A 21,070-nucleotide genomic window follows, 5' to 3' on the forward strand; every position below is an offset into this window, starting at 1 on the left:
AGTAACAGTTTCTATTTCAGAGGAGTGCTGTGGCTAAATCTTAGATAGTCCATATAATAGTGCAGTCTGTACACTTGGGTTAGCATCATTCTCTTTTATTCGGATCAGTTGTCTTTAGACCTGGATGGCTGTCTTCGTTATTTCGCTTTGATCTCTTTCTTTGCTAATGTAAAATGTCCTACTCTCAGAAGCATAGTCAAACTCAAGCAAGTCCATTTTTATTTCTTAAGTATTTCAAATGATAATTTTGATGAAAATGAACCATGCTTTGGTCAGATGCATGTGGTATTAGAAGGGAAGAACTTTTTTCATTCTGCAGAGCATTTTATTGGACAAAGATTTGGCTATGCCCCAGAGAGCTACCCATGTCATCAATATTTTGGCTAGCATATACTAGCATATAGATGGCATAAAAACTTACAGACATGGACTAAGAGCCACAAAAGGACAATTTTCATTTCATTGAATCTTTAAAAGTGACAGTTTGGGGCCAAGTGCCTTCTCAGAAAATGAAATGGATAAAAGCTGTTTACTGCTGAAAACTCCCATTTCTCTTAAAATCCCCACAAGAGCTTTTGTAGCCGATTGGTCCAATTAGAATCTGACAACATGAGCTGCTGTCATACCGGGCATAATGGTCACATTCAAATACATGCTGAAATTTGATTATGTAATTTGATTGCTTGCTTTATTTATTTATTCATTATTTTTTTCAGCATGACCATCACAGAGCTGTGTGTCTTTTAGCATTGTATTGACTAAATTCCTAATCTGCACTGACACTTCTCTAAGAACTCTTTCTCACTTGTTTGTCCAGTTCTCTCTTCAGTGTGAAAATGGAGTGATTGCTGTAAAACGCTGTTCTTGTGTCTCATTGGGTGACTGCCCACCAGCTGATGCCACTGGCCACATTAAATATCGCATCACTTCCTGCACATTCATTATGGTGAGATCACTGTGACAGCTGTGCTGAGCACTGAACACACACACACACACACAAATTAATTTTTTATTTAAGAAGAATAACTTAAAACAAATACATTTAATTATTTTATTTGCTTGCAACTAGCATACTTGAACAGGCACACTTTCAAACCATAAATAAACACAATAGAACAAGAAACAACAGCTTCTGCATACAATCTTACTATGCACATAATCATATTTATATGTTTTTTGGTTACACTTTAGAATAAGTATACAGTAATAAGGTACTTACAAATAATTTGCAAGCTATTAGTTTATAGTTAATCCATAGTTAATATATTGTTGTCTCTACATTGGTAATATATTAATAGGCTATATATAAATAGTGAGTTCTTTATTCATTGTCACTGTAATAATCAAATTATTATTGTTTAATTAGCTCATATTTTTATGCTGTATTAACAACTTATTAACTGTCAATAGTTACATTTTAGATGTAATGCAAGCACGCGCACACGCACATACACACAAATACATACATATATATATATATTAGTGCTGTCACTTGATAAAAAAATTAACTAATCACTATTTTTTTTTTGTAATTAATCACAATTAAAACGTTTTTCATCTTTTTATACTGTAATACTTTCACAGTTACTCTCCAAATTAATGTAGAAACTTAAAAGATTCTTAATCCGTAGGGTTTAATATGGAGTTGGCCCACCCTTTGCAGCTATAACAGCTTCATCTCTTCTGGGAAGGCTTTGCACTAGGTTTAGGAGTGTGTTTATGGGAATTGTTGACCATTCTTCTAGAAGTGCATTTGTGAGGTCAGGCACTGTTGTTGGATGAGAAGGCCTGCCTTGCAGTCTCCGCTCTAATTCATCCCAAAGGTGTTCTATCGGGTTGAGGTCATGACTCTGTGCTGGCCAGCCAAGTTCCTTCACACCAAACTCGCTCATCCATGTCTTTATGGACCTTGCTTTCTGCACTGGTGCACAGTCATGTTGGAACAGGAAGGGGCCATCCCCAAACTGTTCCCACAAAGTTGGGAGCATGAAATTGTCTGTAGCTATAAAGTTGATGATATATATATGAAAGCTCACAGGTATTTGAATGTAATCTGCAGTAAAATGAATTTTGTTCACAGCTCTCAATCATTATGCAGAATGAATGAACTTTCCACTTGTCTGAATATAGGACAGATAATTCCCCAGGGCTTCGTGTGTGTGTGTGTGTGTGTGTGTGTGTGTGTGTGTGTGTGTGTGTGTGTGTGTGTGTGTGTGTGTGTGTGTGTGTGTGTGTGTGTGTGTGTGTGTGTGTGTGTGTGTGTGTGTGTGTGTGTGTGTGTGTGTGTGTGTGTGTGTGTGTGTGTGTGTGTGTGTGTGTGTGTGTGTGTGTGTGTGTGTGTGTGTGTGTGCTTATGCATATGCATTAAATAGCAAGTTAATTTAATCAATCTATTGAGCTTGCAGCAGTATTATATTAGTATAATTGAGATATTATAGATTTTATTTTGGATTCTAGAACAGTGACATTGTTACTGTTGCGCTACATGTCAAGTGTAGTGCTAATGCATCAGTGATAATTATTATCAAGAACAAATTAATCAATAGAATATTTTGTTACTTCAAGGTTAAGTAACAGGTTTTTTTCGTTTTAAGGTCTCATGGATTAGTTTGCGCTGAATGTGCAGTGGCTTGTGAGAAAACCCTATTGTTTATCTCATGTTTTTTCCCAATATAACTTTTTTATGCTTTTTTCTGTCGTGGGAGTACAGAGGACTCAAAAGACATCAGATCAGCTGCGTTCCATCTGTGCTGCTTTTGCAGAGTGGAAAAGCCAGCTGTAGACAACATCACTGTTTCTGTGGCAATAATGTATCGCGGGCAGTGTTGGGTAGTAACTGATTACATGTAATCTGGATTACGTAATCAGATTCCAAAAATGAAGTACTTGCAATTAGATTATATTACGTTTTAAAATACTCGTATTCAGACTACAGTTACTTTTTTATTGATTACATGATTACATGTTATTCTCGCAATGGCAGTAAATTATTCATAATTCATGAATTCTCCCAACTACGTTCAGGAGGTCTTCCAGATTTGTGGAATCGCACACACAGACCAGCAGCTAATCATGTGACTATCACTGAAAACAGCCCCACACAGCATTTCATCACTGCATTTACAAAAATCTTTTCACTTTTAGCAGTTTTCTCAACATTGCATATCTAATCAACTCCTGATTAACACATTAATTATAATTTGAATTATCACTTATTTAGATATATTTAACGTATTACTGTTTTTGGAAGGCTTTTGTCTTTCGAACACATTCAAATGTACAAATTCTCATCATATTTACATGCAATGCAGGGATACCTCAACTTTATCAGCTGAAATCTCTTTGACCTAATATATTTACTTGAAGTAAGCCCTTAGATTTCAATTAGTAAGTTAGGTCAATAATAAAATGAAGTCAATAAAAATAATAATAAATAATACGATTAAGTACACGGTTATCTGATGTCGGTTAATGGTCATATGACATGCAGGTAAACAAAAAAAAATATTTTTTTTGTCTTTTTTTAATTGTTTTTATTTTAAAATGATCTATTTGAATTAAAAATAATTGTGATTTAATTACTTAATAGCTTTTCATTAAACTCACGAACCCCTGCAGTTCCATCCCAGTCTGGGAAACCCTGATGTAATGTAATAATTCACTTCGTGTTGTTTGAAAACAAAGAATGGAATAGGCCCTACATTTTCTTTCTCATTGTATTTTCTCTCTATATCAATATGGTACAAAATTATTATACTCAAATCAATGTGATAAACAAGTTAGGTCAAAAGAAATCTAAAAGTAATCCAAAAGTAGTCAGATTATATTACCTTAAATATGTAATGTAATGGATTACATTACTAACTACAATTTTTGTCATGTAATTTGGAATCAGTAACCAATTACAAATTTTAAGTTATCTACACAGCTGTGGTTAAGGGGCTAGTTGCATACTAATCTGAATTGAAATTCGACCAGTTCAGAGTTCAATACATTTCATAAGTACCTGTAAGAAACAGTTGCAAGATGGGTCATTTGTGACATATTAACAATAAAAAGATGATTAAGATGGGCAGTTACATTTTCTTTAGGGCAGGGGTGTCCGAACCTGCTCCTGGCGGGCAACTGTCCTGCAGAGTTTAGCTCCAACTTGCCTCAACAGACCTGCCTAGAAGTTTCTAGTATGCCTATAAGACCTTGATTAGCTGGTTCAGGTGTGATTAAATGGGGTTGGAGTTGATCTCTGAAGGACAGTGGCCCTCCAAGAGCAGGATTGTACACAGTCAGTATGACTTAAAATATTTTTAATTCAAACATAATGGGATTAATTTTATGTGCACATGGCTTATCCTGCCATCTGCACATCAAGCTGCAAGTTAAAATTTACCCAAAAGACAACATGGTTAACTCGCATTAGCAGGCACATGGTGAGAGAGATGATAGTAAGAGTGTGTATGTGTGTCTGCGTTCAACAAGAGAGTCAGTCTGATAAATCTGGCACCACATACACAGACATGGTTTGTGGTCAGTTTAAATGAGCACAGACACACACACACACACTCTCACTCACAATAAGGAGCTGAGGAAATCTGGGTCGCTGTTAGTCAGCCGTATCAGGCTCAGTGCTGTGATGTGAGCTTTCAGTTTTGGGTGATGCCAAGGCTGAAAATGTGGAATCACATCACAATTACAGGCACCTGCAGAGCTTTTCTCTGAGCAGTGCATGTTTCAAGAATAAAGATCCTATAATGGCGTAAACAGCCTAAATGCATTGAAACATCAATATAGATGAGCATGTTTTGAGGCAATCAGTTCAGCATAAAGGAAGGACGGCTTGTTATCTGAAGCACTTCAGAGACAGACAAACAGATCAGAGGATTAAAAAAGAAGAAGAAAAAAATCACTTTAATATATGGACAAGACAAAATAGATACATACACATACATGAAAATTATAGAAGCACAATAGCCTATTAAATATTGAAACGGCACGAACCTCCCGGTAAATTCTGAGGGGGGGAAATACAAGTGTGTATTGTTTACACACGCAGTGCAGTGTGTTTGGTAAAGAACTCAAGTTTACAGCCTGCAGAGATCACCTCTATTCGACATAAAATATTAATATTCTGTTAGACAGCAGTTCACCTTACACTAGAAGGCTATATCGACAGCTCTTGCTTTTCGACAGATTCGTACTTGAACACTATATGACTAGCGTGCCGGTGTGGGATAGTAATGGTCCGGACCTGTGGGCTGCTGTACGTGAACTTTTAATTTGTCTGCTGATTTGCCACTCGCGCGCGCGAATGGACACGGGATTTGTGGCTGAATATAGGTTGTTCAAACGACGTCTTTGAAGTGGACGGATCCCAGGGTCGCGTGCCGATTTTTCTGAGCTGTATGCGGACTGCGCACGCGGGTCCGCAGTGGCGGGTTGCGCGCGTGCGTTTGCGCGTACGCGGGTGCTGTTGTAATTTCACGTCACATCAAGTTTGATCAGCGGTCCGATTGGATGGTCCGCAGCGCTGTCCTGAATTGAGAAGCTCTCGCGCTTGTTTGCTCGTATTCGGCTCTCGTCCTGTTGCCCGAATGCACCTATCGGGCATCGCGTGAGGGAGCCGGTGCACATCTGGAGGATTTTGTTGTCGCCCTCGCGCCCGGTCTGGATGTTGCGCGTGAGCTGAAGAATTCTAGAGGTCGGAGACAAAATGCGGCGGCGAGCGCACGCGAGCGTCCTGCTCCTGCCGTGGCTAGTGCTGCAAACCCAGGCAGGCTTTCCAAACCAGATCAATATCGGTGAGTGATTTGACCATTTATCGAATCAAATATTAAACATCTAACGTAGGACTTATACACGCGCTGATCCTCATCTACCTGCTGCATCACCCACATTGACTTCTTAAGAGAAGTTTGCACCTCTAGCGCCAAACAGAGTGTGTGAATTATATGAATGTCACTATTATCCCTCACTCGAACAAGTGTAAAGTCAGATATGTTCTTAACCTACTCATCTAATCTCACGTGCAGGTGGTCTCTTCATGCGCTCCACGGTTCAGGAACACAGCGCGTTCCGGTTCGCCGTTCAGCTCTACAACACCAATCAGAACATCACGGAGAAACCCTTTCACCTGAATTATAATGTGGACAATCTGGAGTCATCCAATAGCTTCTCAGTCACGCACGCGTGTAAGTCTCTTTTTCCCCCTAAATACAATTCTGCGGGACATCCCGCACCTGTTCTCTTTTAAGTGTTCATAACGCGTTAAATCCATGTAGGCTATATGTATATACATACAGCTCTGGAAAAAAGTAAGAAACCACTTAACATTGAGAAATCAATGTTAAGTGCTCTCTTAATTTTTTTCCAGAGCTGTATATATAATCATCAAAGATGTAGGCTTGGTTTGCAACTTGGACATATTGTGAGGAGGCAGGAGACAACCCTCAGATTCAAATTTTTAAAACAAACAGAATGCAAGTCGAGCAATGAGTCACAGGACCTTGATCATGTTCACAATGTAGGTGTTAAGAAAATTAAATTGCGTGGAAGTCTCGTAATACAAGCATGTGCAATATTCCCTCACATCACAAGTCTCAATTTCCATAATTTGTCTACCCACACCATATAAATAAGACTGCTGATCTGTCCTGTCTCTGACAGTATGTCACTCTGAATCCTACCTTTTACCTGTTGTTACAAACTTTAAATTCATTGCATGCGTTAAGTATTTTTCTTCTTTCTAGTCCAGTCAGGGGACTATACGGCAAAAAGCCAAACGTTTGTCTTCCCCCACACAACTGCAACAGACACATGCTCCATTTTTCTCATTTGAACATTTTTCACCAGTGAATTTATCAAATAAAACGCAAACCAAATATAAACTGTTATATTTGGCTGCTTTTTATTTTATGAATTCACCGGGGAAAATGTTCAAATGAGAAAAATGGAGCGTGTGTAGTAAAAATGTATAATTTGGTTGGAGGTGACAAAAAGCTAAGGTTTTAATTTCCAATAACGTTGAAAAATCGAAGAAGAAAAAAAAAAAATCTAAATCAAAAGAAAAAAAGATCAAATAAAGACTGATAGTGTGAGAAGAATGGAGAGAAAAAAATGTGAAAAACTCTTCTGTGGCACAAGCCTCAGGTCTTTATAATGGAGAGATAAAGAAAAAGGGAGAAAGACCGCGAGAGAGCGATGATGATGAGTGCAGGCTGACATTTGCACACATGCCCAAACCAGTGCAAGGGTTAGTGCCCTGCACTGTGTGTGTGTGTGTGTGTGTGTGTGTGTGTGTGTGTGTGTGTGTGTGTGTGTGTGTGTGTGTGTGTGTGTGTGTGTGTGTGTGTGTGTGTGTGTGTGTGTGTGTGTGTGTGTGTGTATGAGTGCGTGAGAGTGAGAGAGCTTTACCATCATTATAAAATGCCTGTTTACAGCTGCTGTCATTACCATTTTGTGTCTCTGACTGGCCTGGCTGCTCATCTGAGCGTGTCTATGTGAGAGACAGTGTTTGTGAGCTTTTGGTTTCCTCTCTTATCATGGTGTTATTGCTGCAGTCATTGATCTTTCTTCACTGCATTAACACACACACACACACACTGCTCCAGGCATCTGGTTGGCCCATCGGACAAAAAACCTTTTAAAAATATAAATAAAAAGATTTTAGTGGGGACATACACATACCTCTCGGACTCTGAAGGTGATTTTAAAGTTTAATGAATAAACTGTGGAGATGCTCTCAAAGTACATATCCAGGAATAACATGTCAGGAAGGACGAAGTGCTTTAACAGTGATGCGAGAACGGTTCATAAATGGAGACAGACACTTATTTTTCTCTCTTGGGTGGTGTTTGAATCAGAGTGCACACACTTTTGCATGCAGTGCTTGTATTAGTCAGGTGAGCTGTTTTTACCCCAGTACAGTCGCTCACAGCGTTGCGAGTGCGAGTTGTGCGTCAAACGGATCCTGCGAGAAAAGGTTCTGACAGCATACGTATGCAGTGACCCTGCTGTTTTAATTGAGGCAATCTGTGTAGCGCAGAGAAAACTGTAGGGGTCAGAGGGTTTGTAAACAGGTTATTTTTCTCTCTCTCACGCTCTCTCTCTTCCAATCTCCCTTTCTATGATTTTCCGTCTTCTCGTCATTTTTTTTTTCTTTATTGCTCCCTGAAGCAATCGAGAGACCGGTGAAAAGAAGGGCAGAAAGGTATAAGCAGATGTAACCTGCTTGCTCAGAAAAACAAATGAAGGAGAGAGACATGTAATCATTACCTTGTCTCCGTATAATTTCTGTGTCGCTAGTGTCACCAAACAGAATTGCAGAAATAATGATGGCATGAAATCGAAATTCACCCTATTTTCTGAATGCCTGTTATTGAACCAAATGCATTTCATTCAAGAAAAAATTGACTCTATAAAAATGGCTCGATCATCTGGATGTCACAACTCTGATGTATATATTTGTCCTCATAAACTGCCCATTTTTTTTTACAATAAGTTTTTTTCTCTTTCAATGTATATCACAATACACAAAATATATGTCACTACTTCTGTAACATTACGACTTTAAACGATGCAACAAAAAATAATTTCTGATAACCACTAAACAATTATCAACAACTTGTTAAGGCCCAAACAATAAGTAATTGTACTTTTTGTATCTGAGTGAGCTGATTAATTGGCTAATTAATAAAAAAAAAACACAGAGAATCGGCACTTCAAAGTGCTTATATGCAGACTGACCGACTCTTATAAATTGATGCATATTTGTTTTTCCTTCAAATTATAGCACATCTCTTTGGGGGAGAACACAATGCAAAATGGCCACTGATATATTTTGCACCAGTTGTTGTCAAACAGGTTTGTCAAACACTCAAGCCCCATCTGTAATTGGTCAGAAGAACAGATATCCCTTCGACATCATTGACTGCTCAAACTGGGCAGTGTTTTGATTGGAACACAGAGTCAGTATGATGATGACTCTAAATTAAGCTGAGAAAGAAGAAAGTATTGTAACACAACAAACGTACACACTTCAGCTTTAAGGACTGAATGAGAGAGTGAGTAAGAACTGAATGTTTCTCTCTGAACTGCAGTGATCGTTTGTTCTATCATGATGAGAGAGCTGCTTTCCACTGAGGCTCAATCAATTTAGAAAGAGAACAGGACAGGACCACACTCATACTTACACACAGTAAAATATATACCCCCACACACAAAAACACCCTATAATATATACTCACACAAAAACACTACTTAAAGGGTTAGTTCACCCAAAAAGGAAAATTCTGTCATTAATTACTTACCCTCATGTCGTTCGACACCCGTAAGACCTCCGTTCATCTTCGGAACACAAATGAAGATATTTTAGTTGAAATACGATGGCTCAGAAAGGCCTCCATTGGCACAATGCACTTTAGCGACGAGAATAGTTTTTGTGCGCAAAAAAAACCCTAAATAACGACTTATATAGTGATGACCGATTTCAAAACACAGCATCATGAAGCTTCGAAGCGTTATGAATCAGCGAGTCGAATCATGATTCGGATCGCGTGTCAAACTGCTGAAATCACGTGACCGTGGCGATCAAAACCGCTGAATCGACTCGGTACTGATTCATAACGCTTCAAAGCTTCATGATGCTGTGTTTTGAAATCGGTTGTCACTATATAAGTCGTTATTTTGTTTTTTTTTCCGCACAATAACTATTCTCGTCGCTTCATAAAGTTATTGTAGAACCACTGTAGTGAGATGGACTTTGTTACGACGTCTTTAGTACCTTTTATTGGTCTTGAGAGTGTAAAGTGCCATTGTGCCAATGGAGGCCTTTCTGAGCCATCGGATTTCAACTAAAATATCTTCATTTGTGTTCCGAAGATGAACGGAGGTCTTACGGGTGTCAAACGACATGAGGGTAAGTAATCAATGACAGAATTTTCATTTTTGGGTGAACTAACCCTTCAATTTGTGTGTAGAAATGATACGTATGATTTTTTTTCTTCTTTGGACCCGTTTGATGAATATCCATTTGGTGAATGGACCCTATGCATGTCGACGCCTACTTATTTTTGCTAAAATCTCAGTGGTACTAATTTCTGGCATAATATTCTCCTATAGCAAACTGTGGTAATAGCAAACAATTCATAATAACTGTCAATCACAAATAATTACATTATATTATAACAAAGTACTGTATATAATATATATTATTAACTAAAATAAAAACCAGAAGCTTTAAATACATTTATTGTGAAGGTGGTTTATCATGTCATGTAACATTTCCTCAAGATTTAATTTTCTCACGATTTCCATATATTGTGCTGCAGTAAAAGTTGCAGTGGCCACTGAGGCTAAATGTGGAAACGATCATGTATAATAAATAATGATTAGTTACATTTATATAGTGCTTTTCTATAAAGCACTTTACATATAGAATGGGGGATCTCCTCAACCACGACCAATGTGCAGCATCCACCTGGATGATACGCCCACCACACACCAGCTGATTGGTGGAGAGCAGACAGAGTGATGAAGCCAATCAGTATAGGGGGAGGGTTAGAAGCAGTGTTGGGGAAAGTTACTATCAAAAGTAATGCATTACAATATTGGGCCCCACTTTATATTAGGTGGCCTTAAGTACTATGTACTTACATCAAAAAATAAGTACAATGTACTTACTGTGTTCAAATTGTATTGCAAAACACCTTTTCTGATATCGAGGTGGGATACAGGTAGGGTTAGGGACAGGTGTGGTGGTATGGGTAAGTTTAAGGGTAGGGTTTGGTGTAAGGGAAGTGTCAACTGTGTAATTACAAATGTAACTACAGAACTTAATTTCAGATGTAATTACATGCAGGTATTTTTTTAAATGTAAGTACAATGTAAAAACATGTATGTACACAATAAGTGCAATGCATCAAATGATTAATTAAAATGTTAGTACATCAAGTTCAAGTTCAATTTTATTTGTATAGCACATTTCCAACAGCCCCCAGGCTGACCAAAGTGCTTTACAGAAGAGCAAGAATATCACACATACAGAAAAATAAAAATAAATAAGAATATAAAAACCACCTATAAAAAAGTTTAACAAATCACCATAATCAGTACACTAAGGAAAATAAAAAAGTTTTTAGCAGGGACTTGAAAATAGACAAGGAAGGGGCCAGCCTAATCTCTAAAGGCAGGGTATTCCAAAGTCGTGGCCCTGCCACCGCAAATGCACGCTCACCTCTACGCTTTAGTCTAGCGCGAGGAACGACCAACAAAGCCTGATCACAAGAACGGAGGCTTCTGGGTGGAGTATAGGAGTGAAGGAGTTCAGATAAATAGACAGGAGCTTTGTTATGTAGGGATTTATACACGAAGAGTAGAATTTTGAAGTCTATTCTCTGACAAATCGGCAACCAGTGAAGGGATCTAAGAATTGGAGTGATGTGATCATGTTTACGACACTTTGAAAGCAGTCTGGCAGCAGCATTTTGGACAAGCTGAAGTCGCGCAATTTGAGATTTAGATATACCGCAATATAGGGAATTGCAATAATCTAAACGCGACGTAACAAACGCATGAACAGCCATTTCGAGTGTTTTTGGGGAGAGAAAGTTTTTAATTTTTGACAGTAGACGAAGCTGATAAAAACTGGATCCAACAACAGAGGAGATATGTCTGTCAAATTTTAAAAGCTGGTCAAAAATAATACCCAAGTTCGTCACCCGTGTCGATCTAAAAGCGGATAAAAGCGGATAAACAGGCCTAGTACATAGTAGTTAAGGCCACCTAATATAAAGTGGGTTCCAATATTGTGTTACTCCTAGGCCTGTCACGATAACTACTTTTTGTTTTGCGATATATCGTCCCAGAAGTAATTGCGATAAACTATATTATTGTCATTTTAAGAATATTTTATGCCACTGAATATATAATCCTAATATAGCAGCATAATAATGCAAGTAGACCTAGACACTTTCAAATGACAACCTTTTAATTCTTTAGATAATGGATATTAAGGGTAAAAAATATATTATCCTAAATAAAAAAATTGAATAAATAGTAAATATAAACATTTTCCCTTGTGAAACGGCTTTAACACTCACCATTCTGCGTTGACATTTATATGTGCACTGGAACAGGGGATTGTGGCTTTGAAATCGACCATTTAGGCTTAGTCTTCCAAACTGTCAGTAGCCTCAAATGGCGCCTTTTTTTCACCTGTCGATAAGCGCTCTGTGTATGAAGGAACTGCCCGAGAACCACTTTCGCCTCCGTCACGGAATACATACAAGATGACAGCACAATCGAGTAAAATGTTGGTGACATTCATTATCATGTTAACATAATGGGCGATATATTGCATCACAAAAAATTATTTAGGTCATGTACATATATTTTGCCATATATCGATATATTAATTATTGCGACAGGCCTAGTTACTCCCTTAAAAAGTAACTATGAAAAGTAATGCATTACGTTTATTTTGCGTTACTTTTTCACACCTGGGCTGGGCTTGTTTTTTGCTGTTGTTTTTTTTTTTATAACAAAAAGTTGTATTTTTAGGCAAATGTAAAGACCCTTTCACACCAAAATTGAAATAGTAAGCCTCAGGCTAAAGGAAATACAAATTTACACGTGTACAGTAGAGGGCGCAGCTCAAACAAACCTTTCAGCTGTGCTCCCATTACGGATAACGAAAGAATAGGATGCCGGAGAAAAAAGTTTAACACTTCACCAATAAAAACTAAAAATCGAAAGTAGTTTCAAGACACTGGTCAATAAAGTGAGATTAAATGCATACAAATATTTGTTTTATTTAGCATATTTAATTATTGGAAGTTTGCGTAGTATTCTGATTTAGCATTTGATGGATTTTATTCATTTTGAGGAATTCTGAATCTTTTTTTTGTGCAAGTGAAATTAGTAAATGCATGCTCACATTTATTATAAAACTACAATAACTCTCATGTTTACACAAAATGCACTTACGATTTTTCTCAACATTGGGACAAGAGAGCTGTCACTCAATAAATGAGAAAACAAAGTAACTTGCGTTACTTATTTGAAAAAGTAACTCAGATATTTTGGAATAGATTTTAAAAGTAATACTAGTTACTTGAAAAAAGTAATCTGATTACGTAACTCGAATGCGTTACCCCCAACACTGATTAGGAGGCCATGATGGACAGAGGCCAGTGAGCAAATTTAGCCAGGATGCAGGGTTAAACACCTACTCTTTTTTTAAAGGACATCCTGGAATTTTTTCTAATAACCACAGAGAGTCAGGATCTTGGTTTAATGTCACATTTGAGGGTTGGTGCTTTTTGACAGTATAGTGTTCCCATCACTATACTGCGGCGTTAGGACCCACACAGACCACAGGGTGAGCACCGCCTTCTGGACTCACTAACACCTCTTCCAGCAGCTACCTTGTTTTCCCCAGGAGGTCTCCCATCCAGGTTAATCTCTCCCTTCCAAGATCCCAATAGTTAATCAATATTAAAAGTAATTTCATGGCAGCCAGGCACCATTGCGCTCCTGTGAAACATAGATTCCACCACTTACTGGACCGGAGTGTGAAGTGATGGGTTGTTCACAGGAAAGCAATGACAACTGCCATGATTTTAGTGGATTAAAATTCTGCTCATAAAAAAAGCAAATTTTGATTGACCACTAATTTAAATATTGAGGACATGTCCCCTTCGGTGTCTGTGGTGTGGGTATGGCTCTATGTATAGGCGTGTGTGTGTGTGTGTGTGTGTGTGTGTGTGTGTGTGTGTGTGTGTGTGTGTGTGTGTGTGTGTGTGTGTGTGTGTGTGTGTGTGTGTGTGTGTGTGTGCGTGTTTGTATTGTCATCAGTTTTTGCAAAGAAGTTTTTTTTGTTTTACCAAAGCTCTCAATTGTTTATGAATGTATTTACTTTGCTGTTTGATCGTTTGAGCATGTTTTTTTTTTAGCGTAGGCTGTGTATGTGTGTTCATCTGTGTGTGATGATTTTTAACCTCTGGGCTCTCTGAGTAATGTGACATTTGCTTGTATTTTCTTCCTTTTTCCCCCCTCATGCTTGCATGCCACATAATTCTTTTTGCGTTTTTGTTTGCATGTCTTCTGGACACATTTGGGAACATTTGCCCCTTTTGTTCCTTTTCCTAGAATCAACTAACCTCTAATCCTTCCATAGTCCCTTATTCTCTCATATTCTCTTCTTCTCTCTCTCTTTTCAAGAGGCAGATGTAAATGCAAGGCAAAAATAATTTGCTTCGGGAAACAAATAGTAAAAATGTCCTCTTTCTGGATAACACATGTTTGTAAATATTCAGTTAATAAGACAGCACTAAAGCTGAATTAATGCTTAACACTGACATTTCCAATGATTCGTTCATGGTTTGGGTTGTGGAGACGTCAGTGAACTCAATCTGTCTTCTGTCAGCTTAGCTACATGGTTGCTAGATTTAGAAACATTTGCAGTTTATCTTTTAATAATTTAGATGACAGCTGCATTTAGGGTTTTTTCAAATAAATAAATAACAAGACATTTGATTTGGATTTTAGAAGAATTTACATCATATTGCAATACATGCAGTCTGTGACATCAAACATGGTCGTCATAATCTCTCCATTTCTGATAACAGGCTATTGTCTCTTCAGGTTTTTTTTAAGGCATACTCAGACACACACATACACAAGTACACTCACTCAGTAGAGAGTGTCATAATACAAAATGCTTGTAAGTGTGTGTACCTAATGTTTGTTTATTTTAAAATGTACTGACTCTGCTTCCATCTCTCTTTTGGTCTGGCAGTCTGTTCTCAGTTCTCCAGGGGTGTGTATGCAATATTTGGATTCTATGACAGGAGGTCAATGAACACATTAACATCGTTCTGCGGCGCTCTGCACACCTCCTTCATCACTCCATCTTTTCCCACGGACACGGATGTGCAGTTTGTTATGCAGATGAGGCCGAGCCTCCGGGGGGCGCTGCTCAGCTTGCTAGCCCATTACAAATGGGAGAAATTTGTTTACCTGTATGACACTGATAGAGGTGAGTAAACACACACATACACACTAACACGTATACTTTCAGTCGCTAAGTATTCGAACATTAGGGATAGCTAAAAATGAAAACGCTGTGACTATGGCTATAACACAACATAATGGAAGTCAGTGCTAATCAAAACTGTTTGGTTACCAACATTTCTTTTGTCTTCTGCATTTTTGGATGAACTATCCCTTTAAAGTTGTAATGAAATTAACAGATCTTTTCTTCCATATTTTTACGCAGAGTCATCAAATTTAAACAGATTATTGAGTGTAACAGCATATTGGGAAAAAAAGATCTATACATCTGTAGTCAATAACACATTCAACTGGATTTCTTTTGAAGTGGAGATGCTCATGTGCTCGAATGTGTTCAAACTACCACAAAAGACTACTGCCTACTGTCTACCAACCTAATACGTAATCATTGTGCTAAGAATTGTGAGTGTTGCACCAAAACAAGCACTTCAAACTTTGCTGTGTTGTACCAAAACACATGGATTACAGTCGAAATCGTAGATACTTTCTTTTTCCTTTTCATTCACTTCCTTTCTAGATAGCTGGGGATCCATGTAACATGGGTTCAGTCAGTCAGTAGTATTCGTGCACCACAAAAGTGATGTAGAGTGTGACAGAATAAGAAATGAGTCTCAAGGAAATTCGAACACTAGTGGTCACAGGAGATGCATTTGAAATGCATTTTAATACCAGGTATAAACGGTAATGCATGTGATCGGATGACTGAAAAAACGTCTTAATACCAGCTGGAAACACTGAAAAGCATCTTAATTCCTGGTGGAAACAGGACCTATAGAACACCATGTCTGTCAGAGACATTTTGGGGGGCAGGTGCTCAAGTAAAAAATAGGGGTCTCTTATAATTATTTATAAAAAGCAAAGTTACAAATAATAATACCTGCATAAATCAAGAAAAAAACATTAAAGAAATGGACAAATCTCAAAATCTTCATTTAATCCCCTGGGTGCTACAGTATCTAATGTTTAAATACAAAAGGTTTCACGTTTCAAAAGTAAATTGTTAATGTCACCTCCACTCCATGGACATTTTACTCATTCTATTCCTATGTATTGTAAACATGGGCATCGGAAGAAAAAAAAAAAAAAATGTGGGTGGGTCCTCCCCCAGAAATTTTTTACTGAAGTAGATGCCACTTACATTAAGTGCAAATAGCCTGCCTTGTTTACTAAACATCTGGATTATTCACAGTGGCAATAGTGTAGTAAAGCACATTGGCAGAAAGTTTTGACGCAAATTGACCCGAGGTTCGAATCTGCCTTTGGCGAACTCGCTCTACTCCCTTTTCCTATCACATATTAGATCAAAAAGGCATTTATTTTCAATAAAAAATGAAGAAATTATTAGAAAAGTGGAAATAAAGTGTCTAATGTGTGTATAGTAATTAAGTGTTTATCGTTAGGGGTAGGTGAACAGGCATGCGCTGAATTAGAGGCGTTAAAAGTGAGTAGGTCAGTATCATTGGTCTTAAAAAGTGGGTGGGTCTTGACCCATCCACATACAATGGTTCCGACGCCCATGATTGTAAAGTAGAAATGGAATGTCTAAAAGTAACAAAGTACTGAGCTACTGGATTACTTGATAATTACTTGATTACTAATGCCGCAAAAATGTTCTTTTCCATGTTTGTTTTTTTTCCCACGTAGCAAAGACCACAGAGACAACTCAACATGTGGATCACATTGGAAGTTTTGCACAAAATATTGCCTCTTATTTAGAATTTTGAATGAATATTTGAAAATGTCATAAGTTACATTGTTGACATGTAACGCATCTGTAATTGCCGAAAATATTTAAAAAATGTAAGGGAGGAGTTAACTCTGCTCGAACCAAAATATTGTGAAGATTAGGTGGTCTATTGTATATTACAAGTGGTGGTTTTTCAAGGCATTTCTTGAGATTAGGGTCACTGTCCACAATAGGGATGCAACAATACAGTTAGTCCACGGTTCAATACATACCTCGGTTTTTAACCACGGTTTTCGGTTCGGTTCGGTTCTGATGGCTTGTCACATCAGTTTTTTTCTTTTCTATTTCTATGCGACTGGAACAGCAAGAAGTTAAGGTGAAAAAAGAATTTTTTTTATTGCAATACTCTTTATTTTATTTAAAAGAATTGAAAAACCTTACTCAAACTTAAAACTTTACTTTAAAAAAAACCCTTGCGTGTATTGACCCGTGAATGCCGTACCGAACGGTTCAATATTATATTGAGAATTGTGGCATCCCTAGTCCACAATATGCCAATGTTTCAGTAAAACACCTTGTATGTAATTTGCCAGCAGTGAGTATTGAATATAACAGTTCACTCGATGTTCCAAGGCCTTCACTCTTTTAACCAGACACTCAAGTTGTGACATATTCATAAAACGACTGCTTGATGTTGAAAGTCATCTCCTCTACTACAAATACGACGTATACGACTAAATTGAGAGATAGGTAAGGAACATTTTAATGTCGCAGGATGTACCGTGTAAAGTGTATTACGATCTGTAGGTTTACGATACAAGGTGGTTTCAAGACCTGATACAGACTTGATTCGAACACATCTAAAAAAATCATTGTTTAAACATACCACAAGATGTAACATCACATTCAACGATTCTACAGTAGGTATCCAGTGAAGAGTTTCTATTTTTTGGAGGAACAAAAGTAGATTTACCTCTGATTGTAGCCTGAGGTCGTTCAGTAGACATTCCACCATCCATGGAAGTGTCACTCTCAATGTTGGAGGTAAGCATCAGAAGCAGAAGATCCAGTCCGAGACCCACTAAAAAACTCTCTAAGTCTTAAATTGTGATTTTTTTCCATATCAATATATGTGTCAAATTTATTACAGTGTGCAGTAGGTGAAAACGAAAGTCCTTTATTCAAAGCACTTAAACCATCATCAGAGATAAATCTACTGGATAGGTTAAGGACATTTAAATCCTCTGCACCATCCTTCGTGTCACATATTAAGTTCTTGCAGGGGTTCTTTTTGCCCCTCATGCATTTTTTCTTCTTGGACAGGATAAATTTGACTCTTGCTCTCCTTCCAAAAAACATGTAGGCTGGGGGATGTTGCTGGAATCTGAATCCATAAGATTGGATGAGGATTGGGCAGACAAAGTCCTACTGCCGTCATGAAGCCATTGAAGTTTTTCGAACCAAACGAGAAGTGAATTGCTGCGATGGGTGACACAATTAATTCAGTCTCCACTGATAGACCCTTTTATTCACATAGTCAGTGTCGAATTTACTCTTTTTAGCTGCAATGATCTCTTTTTTGAATTCACAGATCCGTTGGTTACATTCCAACAGCACCGATTCAAGTTGTTCCTTGTCTAGATACTCAGCAGTTTTGACCTTGTCCATTTCTTTCAGTGTGGATACCCAATGCCATGAGATCAAATGCGCACTTGTTGAGAATTTCACACCACTAATCACAAATGTCTCTTCTGAAGTGGGGCTCTTGACAATCCCTAAGCCACTTGGAAGTTCTCTCATATAGGTGACAATTAACAATTTACATTTGAAATGTGAAACCTTGTGGATTTACACATTAGATACTGTAGCACCTAGGGGCTTAAATAAAGATGAGTATCACCTGGTAGTATAAAGGCGTGTTGTGTCAAATAAGAAGAGCCTGCATGCTTGAAACTCTACCTATGTGTGAGAGTCTCCATTACACGGTTGCCAAAACTGTTACTCTCCATTACACTGTGGCATTACACTACAAAACAAAATGCTTCAAAAAACATACAACCCTCCGACGCAATCCGGGACGCCATTAAAATAAACCATTCACTTGTTTCATTAGCTCGAATCCCTCTAAAGTCTGTACAGAAATGAGCAAAATTAGCTGTTTAAACTAGACAACCAGTTAACGTTAACGTTCTTTCACTCTTCCAGTTGTCTTGTCGACAGACTCAAATGCGCGGAGTCTGTCAGAAACTGAACACACATCTGTATACTGTATCCAGTGTAGAAAGCATCAGTGATTATGATGTGACGCGGCGCTCGCATCCAATGTAGGCAAATGTCAGCCGTTAAGAGACTGAGTGCCAGTGGGCGGGGCCTATTGTGCAATGATGTTTAACTATTCATTGATGTCCTTATTTTGGAGGCAGTCATATGCAAATGTATTTGCCCGTGTGACATCACAGGTCATCCAATATCAAAACGAGCTGTTTCTCAAGCTTGATTAAATAAATGCTTTGTTTATCATGAGGAGGACGTTTTAAACTACACTGAAAAACAATTGATGCAATTTAATTCACAGAAATTCAATTTGGCCAACTAAAACATTTAGATGTGATCTGTCACTAGAAAATTTTCAATTGGAGACCTGAATTTTTTTTACAGTGTATGAAACTCACAGGATGTTTTTATGGTACAAAGACTTCTTATGTATCAATAGATCAAGGGACATTTTATTTCTGAAGTCATAAGAAGGAGAGCTAGGAGAACTATTGGCTAATTTTGCAGGGTTTCTGCAGGTCTTAAAAAAAGTCTTAAAAGTCTTAATTTGACCTTCCACAATTTAAGGCCTTAAAAAGTCTTAAATTGAATCAGAAAGTCTTACATTTAATATCATGGCATTAAATTAGATAATCGGCATAAATTGACAATTCTGTCATCATTTACTCACCCTAATGTCGTTCCAAACCCGTAAGACTTTCGTTCTTCATTTAAAGTGATCGAGTCTTCAGAAAATTTGGAATAAACCGCTTGATTTGTATGGATTAGTTTTGCGATCTCTTTATGAACTGAAGCATTAAAGTGGAAGTTGCTTTACAGAAATGGAATTAAAATATTCATAAGAGAATAAAATAAAATATATAATATAACCTGAATCACCCCTATTTGGAGTGGAAGAAAATGGAGAGTTAGGTTTGCGATTTTACTATTTATATTTGTGCGTTTAAACAGTACCCTTGCTGACAAATCTTCTTGGAATCACCAGGGCTATACAGTTCTATCCGTCAGAGTAGATCTAAACGGATCATCCTCGCATCGGAGGGATTTCAGTAAAAAAAATATTTTTTCAGGTAACTGTGCGTTTTAACAGTACCCTTGCAGACAAATCTTCCTGGAACCACCAAGGCTATACAGATCTATCCGTCAGAGCAGATCTAAACGGATCGTCCTCGCGCCGGAGGGATTTCGGTTTAAAAATATTTGTCAAGTAACTGTGTGTTTATACAGTACCCTTCCAGACAATCTTCCTGGCCTAACTCCAGGGCTAGCAAGATCACTCTCCCATCTCTCAACCTCTTCCACCCAGACAGCCTTAACTAAATAATGAAATAAAAAAAAGACTGTCAATGGAGGGACAGAATTCTTTCCCATTTCATTAAAAATATCTTCATTTGTGTTCTGGAGATTAATGAAAGTCAGTGAAATTTAATCTAACCATTAAAAGCAGAGTCCAGAAAAATGAAAACAGAACAAACTATAAAACAAAACAAATAAAATAGGGCCCTAAATTGAATTGCAAAATTAAATTGCATGCGCTGCATAAAATTATGTTCTTCCTCAGGATTTTTGTTTTCCAGTATAAATAACAAAACATCCTGTATCTAGTCAGAGGCCAAAAGATAAGTGGGGTCTATCTGTCCATGTACCTGATGTCTGTTATATGAATTGGGACTTTGTTCATAAAAATATTGAAAATCTGATTTTGGTTGGCAAATTCCAGTTAAAGCACTAGACATAACTGTTTATATCAGGCATAGTGACAGCAGAGTCAAACACTGGTATAATGGAGGACAGTTTTCCTTTCTGTTTGTGTTCCAAATCACCTGATGGGCTTAGAGCCAACAATCACACATTTTTCCTAGCTTGTTTACTCTGAAGAGAGTGCTTACAGGGACAGTTTAAGATAACGAGAGAGGCATTATTATATCTTCTCCAGGGATCTTCCTTAATGGATTAAACCCATCATACTAATGCACGGAGTAGCAGTGTACTAACAGCTAGAAGTCAATGGAACTTTGTTTGGACCTCCACTTCTTAATACAA

The 21,070-nt window shown here is 37.7% G+C and overlaps 1 protein-coding gene across 4 annotated transcripts in view; it reads left to right on the forward strand.

Annotated features, from left to right (window-relative positions):
• Positions 1–5,025: 5,025 nt before the first annotated feature.
• Positions 5,026–21,070, forward strand: part of gria3a (glutamate receptor, ionotropic, AMPA 3a) — a 58,163-nt gene continuing 42,118 nt past the window's right edge. For 3 of the 4 annotated variants that reach the window (XR_013816279.1, XM_079813890.1, XM_079813892.1), the window contains exons 1-3: positions 5,041–5,795; positions 6,027–6,185; positions 14,792–15,031. Coding sequence is in view for 3 of the 4 variants with exons in the window: in XM_079813890.1 (XP_079670016.1) it covers positions 5,708–5,795; positions 6,027–6,185; positions 14,792–15,031 (487 nt within the window). In the remaining variant the exon portion in view is untranslated. Of the gene's footprint in view, positions 5,796–6,026; positions 6,186–14,791; positions 15,032–21,070 lie in introns of all 4 variants that reach the window. The other variant, XM_079813891.1, reaches the window with a different exon arrangement.

Source organism: Gobio gobio, assembly GCF_949357685.1.
Source record: "Gobio gobio genome assembly, chromosome: 4".
NCBI classification, from domain to species: domain Eukaryota; kingdom Metazoa; phylum Chordata; class Actinopteri; order Cypriniformes; family Gobionidae; genus Gobio; species Gobio gobio.